Below are 14,600 nucleotides of genomic sequence, written 5' to 3'. Positions count from 1 at the left end.
TTATATATATAGTGATTATTATATACCAATAATACCAAGAACGAAAGCTGATGCGCTAGTATTTTAATAAGAATATTTACTTTTTATGCTTATAGTGTAGCTTTAATATTTATTAATCTTAAAATATTTGTATTAAAAATAGCATACAACGCATCGCCATCCCATGACTAAAAATAAAATAAAATAGGCAAGTAGTATAAAAACAAATTTATTAATTTGTTTATTATTAAAACCCACATCATCGTTATCAAGAATGTATTTATTAATTTTACAATTAACATTCACTCTTCAAATAGTCATAAATTGTAACAAAACAATGTATAAATAAAAACATATCAGCTTTGCTGTAAACAATTGCCATGTAAAACTTAACATTGTAATATTTACATAAAATACTTGTCGCTTGTAATGCTTTTAATGTTTCATCTAATTGATATATAAGTATTTAAACCTAATGATTATTATATACAATGTACTTTTCTTAACATTAAGTTAGTGTACAGCTCCAAATTCAAAAACCGATAAATTGGTCATATTAAACAGATTCAATTCGCCCGATTACTTTATACAATTGTGACATTAGTACGTAGTAGATTTTTCTATAGGAAAAACCGACATTCGACATTCTATGAAAGACAAATACACACGACCTCAGTTTTGGATATACGAGAGCTTTAGATTGATTACTCATTAATAGTTTAAATGATTAGGTATCTTATTTGGTAAGTAGACTAGGAATATGAAAACGGATATAAGTAAAACATTTCACTATTATTTATTATTGCATTAAAAAAATATTTTCAGGTGCTTATATTTTTAAATTGCATATACACCCCCAATTAATATTTTATATACAAAGGCATGGAGCGAATTAAAAAGAGATTCCCAAATTGAGATCGATGAGGCCCAATGAGAAGGTCCTCTTATAAGATATAAAATCTTATTAATCGATAATAGGTTTAAAAACATTAAAACTAACATAAATTAAAAATATTAGAAGGATAAACGTGACATTATTAAATTGTAAAGCCATCGATAGACCTAAACGAGTCTTTAAGGAAATGTAAAGCGTATTTTATCCTACATGTAACGGATTCCAATTAATTTATCTAATTACCCAAATTAAATAAAAAAGGTAACATAGGTATGGTTAGGAGATTAAGGATTTGTGGCTGCCAGAATAGGGAACCTTTATTCCAGGTGTCGTGATGTACCGCTGCTTGGTTTTCACCTGTAACGAGGGTTTGTTTTAAATTCAATTCTAACCAACAATTTAACATGAGTTGAATATTACATAATGGATCATTAAGTCATAATTAAGCTCCAAATTGAACAATGATATAATTTCGTAAATTACCTTTCCTGTGGCGATGAGTTAAAGCTGAAAGTAAATTAATAATAGTTCTGTTTGGATTGTTTAGATAGTTACATCAATAAAAAAAAGTTTGCAGCTATATAAAATTAACGAAAGACACTAAAATTTTAAATCGAAACCCACAATAATCCTAGGTCTTGACCATTACCGTAAATGTCTGTTTCTTCAGCCTGTACACACAGCATCGACTTTTTGTATGTTAGACGTATTAGTTGCTTCCCTATCACAGTATGAGTGAGAGTGTTAAATAATACTTACCGCTAAGAACGTGTACATTAATTATAACTTGAGAATGGTTTAACAAATGACAACTGTACAATCCACTGTCATTTTGGGACGCTGAAGATACGCTGAATGTAGCACTGCAAGAGATTTATGATAAGTTTTAACAAATTCATCTGTAGAGAGTTAGTTTGTAAAACATTGCGTAAGCCCTGGGTTCGATTCCAGACAAAATAAAAAAATGACACTAACCTCATATTACGCCACGTGATCAATTTTTCTATATCTTTTCCCTGCTTCCTCCAGACTAAGCCGTAAATATTATTTAATACCGGCCTAGTCACTGGTTGCATCGCCTGCGTTGTTATTTCATTCTTCATAGTTGTAGTACTTAAGCTAACTGTTGAAGTCAATGTTGTAGTTTCAACGCTCCAACTTTTGTTTAACATTAAATCTAATCTATTTAGTATTGTGCTCATTTTTGTCGTTAACTCTGTGGTCGCTTGAATGGTTGTGGGTTTAGCAGTGGTTATAAACATTGGCACTTTAGTCGATAATGTCGGTACATATTCGTCTGATATAACGCATGATAATTTAATCGAACTACCGGCTTTATAGAATTTGTCTTTGACGTCGTGTGTTGAGTCCCCATTGATGGTTAGAACTGGAGCTGAAAACGATGAATAAAATTTACGAATAACGTAGTTTATGTCAGATTATAATATAAAAATATCGTGTGTCTTGCTCAATTACAATTTATAATATGCATTAATTATTTTCATTGATAAGTTCTTATAATATGATAAGGAAGAAAAGTCGCAGTAGACTTATAAAAAAGCTCTCTAAAAACCATTATATTCTCACTTTACTTTTAAGTTTACCAACCCTAGTTTTAAAAGATAGAAACGGTCGGAAGAATTTCAAACAAACGCTCGTTTAAGCATTCGCCATTTCTTTGATATTCATTGCTTAGTTAATGTCTTCACGGCTTAGAGGCTGCGCAATGTGATTATCTCAAGCTTTATAGGAACTTAACAGAACATTTCAATAAATTACAATTTCAAATTTGTTTTTTTATTATAATCTATACAAGCAAATGATAACATATATTAAAATATTGATTATTTTACTTTCTTTGTTTCTATTGAAATACAAATAATAATGTGTATATACTGAACTAAGTATGAGAGTAACAATACTCCAGTGGCACAATAGCTCTTTACATCCTTGGCTTTATAGTGAATCTTTAATCATTTTTCTTCACTTCCGTGCCAGACACATTATCAATGTTTGGGTTTAAGTAACTCCATCAATGTCGACACAAATAAATGTACAATTCGACAAATACCAGTACGTTTTATAACGTTAAATCTCGTGTCTAAATCTAATCCCAACACTCGCTGATTCCCTTACAATGTTTTCTTCTGCTAGTACGTGTATCCTTAACCGTTCTTGAGTGTCCACTAAACTAATACAAAATGTATTAAAATTTCACTGTTTTAATAGAACTCGTGTTAGGCGACATGCAGTGTGTTGGCGCGTTCACAAATTGTTCCATCCCACATCGTTATGTAAGCGATCCAATCACTGGCTGAGCCTATCAAACGGCTCTATTGCACCCGGGATCACAGCTAAGGGTACTATTTTATTAATAATCGGAGCGACCAGCGATTTAATTTACCTTTAAGGTCAGGCAAATTACTTTATTAACTGTGCATGGACTTTACTAGAAGGACGTAAGAATACAACGAAGTATCTAAAGAGTATGACATGATTTAGAAAACTGATCAAGTGTATTATAATGTTACGCAAGGGATGAATGTAGAAGTAGTTGGACATATATACGTTTCGATGACATATAAGTTATCGTATGTTCATAATTACGTAATTGTAATATGATATATAATTATAGCATATCGGGGCAGAGAAATGCATGTGCATGTGTTATTTTCTTATGTAGATATAACTTCATACAGTAGGTAGGTTTTTATTAGTGTTTTAAAAATAATTTAATGGGATTATTTGTTAATTAAATCTTATAAAATATTAATAAACATTATATTCCCGCCCTTCGGTTCTTTTATGACCGCATCCTTATCGCTATCAATCTATATTAGCGCATTTAGGAGCCTTGCCACTTTTATTGCAAGTATTCTTTTCCGTCTACAACGATTTGGCAGCAAATTTATGTGGCTTTTATAACTTTTTATATGCGAAACTTCATAAAATTGTATTTTAATATTAACATTAAAATTGTATGTAGGAAAGTATTAACATACAGAAAGTAGTATAAATTACAAAACAATGCTTCTAACAACTATAACAATTGAAAAGAGATTCACTGAGTTCCACTATTTAATGTATGTAAACTATCAATTGAGTACGTGTATAGAATTTATCTTAAATGGTTTTTATTAAAAAAATATACGCCAGTGAAAGTTGAAAACAAATAACGCTTTGGAAACAAAAGAGTTGTTCTGACCACATGTTAGATATATACGTAAAATTCGTATCCGCTATTTGTGTACTTAAAATTCATTATTTAAATATAACTTTATAAAAGCCATTTCGAGACCTTCTATAAGGAAAGCATTCCGAACTTCAAACAATTTAAATAATGTAAATGTTTATTTACAATAGACATTTTTAAAAATAAATAAAGAATTTGTCGGGAATATTCCCAAATCAAAAATTTTGCAATCATCTATATTCTACTATTGGTTATCATCATGCATAATAATATACTTACGTAATACTGAAAGATCAGTATATATGGTCCTTGGTGGATGAGTCGATATTTGGCACATGTATCGGCCTGCGTCAGACCACTTTACAGGGTTGATGCTAAGCCTCCAATTATTTGGATATTGATATTTAGATGCTACCCTATTATCGCCGGCATATGGCGCTGGTCCCACGGTCAGAAGTTGTGCTGTTTCAGTGGCATGACGTAGCCACATCACCTGGCAAGCCAAAGCGATACTTATATTAGACAAAATATTTTGCACTTAATAATTTAAAAACACAGAAAGTGGTAAATACAAGTAAAGTTAAAAGTAACTAGTAACTAACTCAAAGAGTACGAAATTCTTTTAAATAGAATAGATTTGTACGATAAGCATCATTAGGTGATATAAATTTTGCAATATTAAAAATTTTGGAGTGTTCTTTTATATTGTGCAACTATTAGCTAATTGTTGGAAAAAGGACATGGAAATTATGAACTTACCATATTTGTAAGGTCACAATTTTTATGTTCTTTTTTTTAATGTACATGTCATAGCAATACCAGCATGTAAATATAGATAATAAAATCTTACAGTTTTATCTTTGAGCATGACAACCCTACAGTTAAGCAGAGCCTCCGCCCCGACATGTGCCGTCACTTGAGTGACGTTTTTCTCTTCAAAGTATGGTCCCCAGTGTCGCTCGTGATGATGCAACTCTTGATACGGAGCATACTGTCGGGACTCCTCCGCCTTACCTATGAACAACAGCTTTTATAATTTTATATTATTATGGCTTACTTCAAGACTCAGCTAAATTAGGTCATGTACCAGGACAAATTGTTGCTTAAAACCTTTTTAATTATCATTGTGCTTTTTCTCTAGGCAAACGAGTCGGTCCCTTTGAATAAAGTGCTAACTGTCTATGGAAACGTGCAATAACGAGGGCCTGGCGAGTGTGCTGCTGATATTTTTGAAAATGGAACGTCCTTTTTTCATTCATTCATTTGCCGATAATAAATCATACTAACTTTTCCGTTCGTATAAATATAACTCAATTCATCGTAAATCATCTGGAAATTATGGAAATTAAAAATATTCGGTGCTATAAGACGAAAAAATAAAACTTTTAACTGTTTAATTATTCATTTTTATTATTTATTCCCTGTGGGGTTGGGCCGTGGGCTTCAAGGGCACATTCAGGATTTAAGTTGACGCCTGGTAGATAGGACCCAGAGCTAGTGCTTTCTTTGCTGTATGCTGCATGCTACGGCGACCAAACTTTTTAAATTTATGTTTATTAATTTTAAATTATTTTTATTGAAATTGTAAATACTGTATATTTGATTGTTATGTTTATATATTTAATATGTCTAATAATAATAATAATCCTTTATTTGCCAAAATAGTGATACAGTGGTTAGATCGATCAATTACAAATATCCGCAAAAACAGCCATATAAAAAACAGCCATATAAAAATAGGCATGCAAATGTCTTATACATTTTTACAATGTCCTATTAGAATAAAAAATAATGTCAAGGTTTAAATTATTTACAATCAGTGTCAAATCCGTTATCACCGACAAATAGTGTTATTTTTAATCCTAATAATAAGTGCGAGATATAAATATAAATAAACGCAAAAATTTTAAGTATTTCTTCCATCCTACAAAGTAAAGAAATTAATAGTTTTCGCCATTAAGCCAGAGACACAATCGTTGGATATAATTTGCATGAAAAATTAGACTCATTTCATTCTCATCATCTCACTAATGTTCTCATTGTAGGAACACGGCTAATATATTGGGTTATAAAACGTTATCTGCGGACATTAAATGAAACCTTTGTTTTACATATGTGTATCTTGCGTACAATGTTATATAAATATACCAGAAATAAGGTCTAGTATTTGAACATAAATGAATGAGCGAATTTAGTTGTTAAAAATATCAATATTAGCTTAAATCTAAATTAAAAGTTTTTGGTTATATACAGAACACATTGTGAACAGGTCACCTCACCGATTTTGTCTCGCATACTTTTGTTTTACAATTAAATAATTCCACAAATTCGTGGGATAAATATTTAACAAATACTAATTTAATGGAGAAGTTAAACAGGCTGCAACATTTTTTTCTGAATTTCCTTGACTTTATTAAATATAACTTAAATGAAACTGTCAATGTCAAAGTATATTGCCTACTGTTACGTAGATAAAACATAATTGTTAAATCTGTTTAATAACGTTTCTCTTGAATATAGTATAATTTTTAGTTAGTATAAAATCAAATGAAAAATTCTTATACTTATTATATATTCTGTCCTACATTTTAAAAAGAAAAAGACGTATCATTCATCAAAATGAACAGCTATTACGACGGAAGATTAGTTGTTATAAACGGGAAATAATAGTTCATTAGTTGGTTGTTCTATATTCCGTGGCATGAACGCTAAATGTTCCATTAAAGACAAGCAAACAATTAGCTGATGGATACCTTCTCTTTGTTTGAAATATGCTTTTATTTTAGAGCGATATTGAAGGCTCGGGTGAAATTGTTTATTGTTCGGCCTCTGTTTGTATTGGGTGTTGTTTCTTACGCCTTTTCATGTTTGGAATTCGAATCATGTAGTTCTGATTTTTTTTTTCGAATTAAGATTAACATATGAGTAGAAGGTTGGTATTCGATTTTCGAATATGTTATAAATGTTATTTTACTTGAGTTATTTTTTGTAATAGTAATATAGTAAGATGAAGATAACTAGATATCTAATATCATTCAGGAATATTTATTTCTTGAATCATAGAGAAAAATGTCTATATTCAACCGAAAATGTTTAAACCTAATATCAGAACGAGCTAATTGGTATCAATAAAATAATTTCAATTTAAAGAAATTAAGTATGCCTCTCGAAACTCGTATATAATCGATACTCACCCTGTAGTAAATGATCGTTGTCAGTCGGGCCTTCTCGTATGCTCTGCCGTAGTTTCTTAGTAATATTCCTGAATATCTCTCTGGATAGTGCGAGACCGTCCCGCTCATCGCTTCGACGTGTCCTGACGTGATTCCCGATATGCGGTTCTGCGGTAAAATGTATGTCTTCAATATTCGAAAACGGATCCATTTTTGAATAATAAACATTTGATAGTCTATTTATATTTTCAAACTTGGAATTTTTATTATAACTTGATCAATGTGAGATTATTTTGAATTTCGAATAGACATTTATTTTCCGTTCATATTTCGTTTTTTTTAATTAAGATTGAATATGTTTTTACCTTTTTAGTAAAAAACATTATAATATTCGTATTTAGAATAATTTTCCTGTGGACACGTATCACATGACTTGTATTGAGAGTAAATTACTATATTCCATAGTATCCATTATCAGGAGCATAGCAGTTTCTATGCAAAGTACGGAGCCAAGTAACCCGAAGAACTAAACGTAAGTGATACTAAACTTGCAGCAAAGCGAACAATAAATTTTATTGTATTCAATTTATTCCTCATTTACATTCAGCCAGTGTAGACTGTAGAGATATCTGGTTTGAAAAAACAGTGGATTCCAAATTCAAAAATAAACCAATTGAAACAAAAACATCAAAGAGGTTTGAATGCCTTACATTTTTAATGGACTGTTGTTGTAGCCCGTTTACATTTACGTCATGTAAGGGGCGTCATAATATCAATTAGACACTATAGATATATGTGTGTGTTAAACAAAAAGCTAAGTCTAGTGTTTAAGTGTACGATTCCCAGATGCGATGAACCTCGGGTTGCACACACATTTAAAATATCCTTAGTAAAGAAAGCTGTCGTCAGAAAAAGGTATATCATAGACCCACAAATTTACGTGACAGGCTCAGAAAGCAATACCTTACGTATATTTATATTTTTTCAATCAATCTTATGTTTTACAGTAGAGGTTTATTCAATCCTTGATGGTGGTTCGAGATATAACTGTTTACTGTTTTTTAACAACTATGAAAAAGCCATAATTGCACACATCTCTTTTGTAAAAACTAAATTATCCCAAAATTTTTATTCTGATTGTACGGGACGTGCGTCATATAGCCCAGACGATTTTAAGTACATACATTGTTTTAAACACAAAAACCAAAAAACACACCTGGCAAGGGAATCATTATACCTATGTTAAGATGTATAGACCTATGTTACCTTATGTTAAGAGAAAATCGTTTAACACATAATTATTAAACAACAGCAACCGCCGATTTTAAAGTACGCAATCAGAAATTTTAATCAATTAACAACAAGCAAACTGCAATCAACAAACTATTCCAATTCATGCATACTTAATTTATGACTGTGAACAATTTAAAACTGTTTTAATTAAACATAGGGCAATGCCCACTGAGATATTCAGAAAATTTTCCTTCATTACGCTTTAGCCTGAAAAGTTGCGAGATTGATATGACGATTGTAATCTTCTTTCCGCTCCGCCTACTAAAGGTTATGTTATAGTTAAAACGATTTCAAAAATGGAACAACGTTCCTTCAACATTATCTAAGCTTTACATTAATAATAATAGAAGCATAAAATACTAAAATGTGTTTTAAACGTTTCATTCTGTGGCACAGTACCCTTAATGCTGTCAGAATTTCCACTCTATTTTGCGGAGCTGAGCGAGAAAAGCACCAGCGCAGGGTCACCGGTACTGGCTAACTAAGACTAAGACGGTGTGTGTTTGTGTTATTATCGTATCTTAAACGCAATGTTAGTCAAAGCTAGTAAATATAACCTATAATAATAATTGTGAGGATACATATATCTACGTTCGAGTTGCGCGCATCTCTTAACTTTACAGCATTAAAAATGCGCTACGGAACCTTATTCTATATAGAACTAGGGTCGTTCTTTTTCAAGTACCAACTTCACGCCATCTTTTCCAGATGACGTTAGTACATGTATATTTTAAAGCCAAAACGATAATATATTTAATCATAACCCGTCTCTTCCTTACGCTGTGGAAACAATGAAAACAACGTAGTTATTGTTGCCGCGCATTAAGTTTTGTTTAAACAATTATGTCTTGTCTGGAGTGTAGTTACAAGTAAAATATTTTTGATTTGTTCTTGATTTATAATTAAAGTTTCCTTTGAAACTATTAAGCAAAGTAGTGTTAGTAGCGTATTGCAGTATCCTGTTTGATCTTTAAAGGCCACCATCGCACCAACAAGCGTTGAGTATTGAGATCTTCACGAGAGATGGCTAGCACATGTTGGCCTATTATCTTCGCATAAAAATCGCATAAAAAGCATTTATGTCGGTACATGACCTAATTTGAGAAAAAAAAAACAAATATAAATATTTATTACCTGATGTGGTATGGAAGCAGCATAACGCTAGACAGACAAGGTTGAGGTGACTCCACAGCATATTAGTGGACACATCACAGGCGCCAGCGCGTAACGCCTTACCTGAAACCAAGGACATTATATTATATAAAACAACTAATATAGAATGGTGGTTATTGATTTCAGTATGTATCTGACTACTAGTGGTCATGACAGACGTTGTCCTGTACACAGGAATTAAATATAAAAAAAGGATAAATATCTAGTTGTAAAACTAAGCCATTCTCGAATCCACACCAAAAATGTCTCAAAATCGGCTTAAACATCTTTTTATATGCATGAAGATAGGATTTATTGACATATTTTGAAAATAATTATGATATTTGCTATAATATGGTTAAATCGCTAAAAACCTCATCCTCCAGATGAGGTCTTTTTGTGCTTGGTGCTGTTCACAAACGTGGGAATCATGTAGACTCCCACGTTTGGGGACCTTGACAATAACAATGAAAATCAGTTGCGAAGTCTATTTCTGGCTTTGAAATTATCTTTTTTTACATTTGGAAGTCAATTCACGAATTTTAATATTACTTTGTAGACTATGGGTTCATGTTTTATCGTTATACTTATTGTTATGGTATTAGCAAGCTGGTAAACCGGGTCGAGCAATAAATCGGTAAATTCGAGTGAACAAAAGATAGGTCAGGCCATGCATTAAAGATACTTGAAGCTTTAGAATTTAGAGTGTTGGTCGGTGTCTCTTAAAGCATGTGCAGAAAAGCGTAATCTTTGCTTCAACTTTGTAGTCTAGATTAAGTATACAAACTTTAAATACGAATACACATCTGTATTTAACTAGAAATTGAGATTGGTAGGCAGCTGCTCAGTATATATTTATTCTTTTCTCGACAGTTGTTTTCATATTACCACTCGAAACACAATTTTTATATTTCTGCTACGAGTATATTTGTACAACCACTAGTATATAACATTTGGAAATATTTATTTAATAATTAATCAAATATATATTTTATTTAGGGCTACACAACACCGGGACGTTCGAAGTACAGAAATCTGACAATATAGACGAAAGGTTTGAAATATCCTAAAGGGTTCGTTAAGATAAGGAGTACCTTAAAAATTTACTTTCAAATCTTTTGAATGATATTAAAAATAGAATATATATCCCACTAAATATTTATATATTTATTATATACTAAGCTAGACAGAGGGCTTAAACATCTATGGTTTATATACAAAAATTATATACATATATTTATTGGCGGTCTCAGATTTTGCATCTGTTGCAATGAAAATTCCTAATCGTAATTTTATGGATATTTTTCTTCACAGTGCGAGTTATTCAAAACAATTAAATAAAATTCTATTGGATTCTACACAATACCTTAGCGGTGTCATATAGAACTATCAGGTTTTTCTCTCTGAGGAGATATTTTTTTAAATAAAATCACCCACGTCCCATTATCACATTCTGACCTAAATTGACTATATGTGTAGGTGTTACCTATTATAGCGCAAATATATCCTTGTGGAATTATTTTTAAAATAATACCATACATCATGTACAAAAACGTCATGCGACTGAAATTTATTAAATTTTTGTTTAATTATAAATAATATTAATTGCTACTAACTGATACAAGATACTTCTGGTTCAGACAGAATTGACGAAATGATGTCAGTGATGAAAGAGAGTTAAACAAAGAAGATTTAATATGATGCCTTCAACTAGTTTGTTTTTAAGTTTTAAGTAAAAACCGACCGAATTTTTACGATTCTGCATTCTCTCTGGATATTATATGAAATGAAACGATAATCCAAGTAGATCGAGAGTATAAATAAAATCCAGGCATAATCATCCGGGGCGTAGTTGTGACAGCAAAACACGCAGCCCTGTTCCGAAATGCTTACGCGAAATCTTAAGGGATTAGAATCGCAAATAGAAGTTATGTAACGAGTTCGTGAAGTCAAGGTGCAGGTGTGAATAGAAATACATCAAACCTGTATATAATATGTAGTTATGAGTATTTTATGAATTTGCCTCATAAAGGTGACAGAAAACTGTTTGATATTACAGGATTTTATTAATGAGCGTCTATTAAAACGCCATCTGTTGTCGGTAAGTTAATATTTAATTTTGTAAAAAATATTACTAACTAACCATTTTTGTTAGTATATCTTGGATCTATCTGGAATCATATATAGAGCTCCATAAATCTAAGTGTTCTACTAAATATGTCTTAAAATAAAGTAGTATTTGAAGCTAAAGATCTAACATTTTAAATTTAAAATATTTATAATGCGAAAGCTTTTAGTACTAAGCAGATTAACATATTGTCTAAACACGAAACTCCACTTTGTTCACATTTGCATTGGTGTTTGTGGTAATCTTAGAAGTGTAAAGTGCAAAGTTAGGCCTTGTATTATTATAGGGAGAGATTTCTAAGGTGAGCTTTTGACATGACTTTTGTTACTTTTGTTACTCTAGAACTTATAATCGAGAGTATCTTATTCACAAATTAAATAAAATTTTGTCACGTTTATTGTCTTTTAAAGTTACACGAAACTGATAAAGTCAAAACTATAACCGTATATTATGACTTTAGCAGATAAAACAAGGGGTTTATTATTTATTGTTTTTCGTTTATTCCAATTAAATTAAAAAAAAAACTATGCTCACTATACAATAAATTACATTGCTTTAAATTTGAATGAATAGTTCAAATCATATTATAAAAAAAACATTGTAAAATAGGTACTCATTAAATACTATTGTGTACCTCAATTGGTTCGTATTTTTATAAAATATGTATAATTGTTTACGGATTCTAAAACTGTCTTCTCACTACTAAGGTATGGTGCTATAACAACAGTACTAAGAAAAATCCTTACAAGCAGCAAACAAATCAAAAATTCAGAACTCGCCTAATATCCCGGTATACCCATAAGTGTATCCACGGAGCAAAGTTATATTTTAGCTAACTAAACAAAATTGTGTATTTCAGAACCAATAATTATTTTCCAAGAAACCAAACCCAGGACTTTCATGTTCACCTAATAAATAATATAATAAAACAAAAAGATTTTTAATAACAATAAGCTTAAAATAACACTGTGCCTTGTCTTTTCAGACACTCGGCATATTAGCCTTAAGTTTCACATAATTCATTTCAGTCTTCTTTTTAATTACACTTAGTATTGGCCAATTAGAAAATAACTTTACTCATTTATTAATGAACTAACGGTCTAACGAAATTAATCTAAAGAAATCTAAATAGTATTAAACAGCCAAGCTTCTTTTATCAATTATATTATCCTGACAATAAGGTGCAATGAGGTTCTGCTCTAGGCATTGATCTCCGCAAATAGAATTGGATAGGCTCCAGATGGGATTCAGATTATATTGCTTGCTCTCTCGACTTAAATCCCCAAGGTAAAGGAAACGTAGATCAAACAGACCTGTTGACCACCTTTCCTGGAATAAATACTTAAAAGAAATCAGACCGGTGATTCTAACTTCAGACAGTATACATTCTGTCACAATCCAGTCTGCAGGGAACTTTAAGACCAGAACACGTTCTATGATTTTAATTATTAAAACCTTAGAAGAATGAAAAAGTATTGTTTTTTAAACACCTCTACGTCATACATGACAATATTTCATTCAATAAATGCATGGGTGGTATTTCAAAGTTATAATTCATATATTTAAAAATGTTTTTTTGCGGATAACATTTTTTAAATTAACATATAAAGAACACACATTTGAAGTAACGAAACGTGTCAAGTAGAACATTTTTTCATAATATATTTCGACTTCATTGCGTTCTCAGTCGTTTAATTAATTCATTCACACGTGTGTTCTAGCACTAGAGCTGTTAGCGGAGACCTAATTTTATGAATACCCTCAAAATTAACACGGAAGCAGAATTAGGGCAATATGTGAAAGCGTAGAGGAATTTTGGTTAACTTGTATAAGCCCAAGTAAGTAATGTCCTAAACTTTATACCTCAATATGATTTATAATATTAACTCTTATGTAAAATAATTTAATAATCTAATGCAAAACATAATTTAACATTTTGAAGTCAAATATAGTCAATAAATGCACAGATCGCAGTCCTGAGTATACCAAATTTGTTCTTAAATATTAATTGTATTTCTATAAATAAAACAATTAAAAGGTAAAAATCAGTCTCTGTTAGAGGAATATTTTGTAAAATTGTAAGTATTTGATATTTAAATAAGTAAATAAAACTAATAACTAATTTAAACAAATTTTTGATATAGGAAATAGGAAATAATAATCATAATAATACCAATAAAATCAAGCGGTGACACAACTTCTGAAAACTTTAAAATATATAATACTCACATTATTTAATTCATTTATGCATTAAGTGACGCACCGTGAGCACTTATCACAACATTATAATTCCGTTTTTAAAATCACGTCACTGCACTCCACACTCGTGAATTTATTATGGCAAGTTGCGAATCTCCCGTTCAGTAGAGAGCCTGTCTGCTACTGACTGAATCGGGAGCAAGAGGGTGTTATGTGACGTTACGTCAACTGAGTGTGCGTAGAACATTTGAAATTCGAACTTGTGGTTCGAATTTTAACTGTTTATGTTCGTTTTCAAATATTTTCTACGTGTAATTATAGTGATTTCGAATTGTAATACGTAAATATATATATGTGGTAAGTAAATTTGTATTTAAACGAACTAGTATTAGTATTTAAAGCTTATTTGATTTAAAATAGGTTTTGTGAATAAATAATTATATACTAGGGATGTTTAATAAAAAGTAATAATGCAATCGATTTTTACTAAATAATGCCTTAAAAAGAAAACTCTTCAGATTTCTCTTTAAATTTATGGCCCATAAAATGTTCCTTTAACCGCAGAAAAAGGTACCGAACCGGACCTAG

The 14,600-nt window shown here is 30.9% G+C and overlaps 1 protein-coding gene across 2 annotated transcripts; it reads right to left on the bottom strand.

Moving 5' to 3' along the window:
* Window positions 1-304: 304 nt before the first annotated feature.
* Window positions 305-14,172, bottom strand: LOC123707175 (cell adhesion molecule 1). 2 transcript variants are annotated; one of them, XM_045657014.1, is made up of 8 exons: window positions 14,043-14,172; window positions 9,668-9,769; window positions 7,262-7,408; window positions 4,918-5,081; window positions 4,347-4,560; window positions 1,850-2,267; window positions 1,634-1,737; window positions 305-1,231 (listed from the first exon to the last, which is right to left on the bottom strand). In XM_045657014.1, the coding sequence occupies exons 2-8, from the start codon at window positions 9,726-9,728 to the stop codon at window positions 1,110-1,112; spliced, it is 1,230 nt and encodes a 409-aa protein (XP_045512970.1). In that variant the 5' UTR covers window positions 9,729-9,769; window positions 14,043-14,172; the 3' UTR covers window positions 305-1,109. The 2 variants fall into 2 exon arrangements, with proteins under 2 accessions (XP_045512970.1, XP_045512971.1); XM_045657015.1 differs by lacking the exon at window positions 7,262-7,408.
* Window positions 14,173-14,600: the final 428 nt, after the last annotated feature.

The sequence above is a fragment of the Pieris brassicae genome, chromosome 3 (genome assembly GCF_905147105.1).
Source record: "Pieris brassicae chromosome 3, ilPieBrab1.1, whole genome shotgun sequence".
NCBI lineage: Eukaryota > Metazoa > Arthropoda > Insecta > Lepidoptera > Pieridae > Pieris > Pieris brassicae.
This window is presented reverse-complemented; position numbering and strand designations above follow the sequence as displayed.

Excerpts from the sequence above, each read along its gene's own strand:
- LOC123707175 (XM_045657014.1), bottom strand. The coding sequence starts at position 9,728 with ATGCTGTGGAGTCACCTCAACCTTGTCTGTCTAGCGTTATGCTGCTTC. Across the intron at positions 5,082-7,261 it reads CAACGATCATTTACTACAGG|GTAAGGCGGAGGAGTCCCGA; the intron begins GTGAGTATCGAT and ends TGTTGTTCATAG. Across the intron at positions 2,268-4,346 it reads TACTGATCTTTCAGTATTAC|CTCCAGTTCTAACCATCAAT; the intron begins GTAAGTATATTA and ends CATCGTTTTCAG.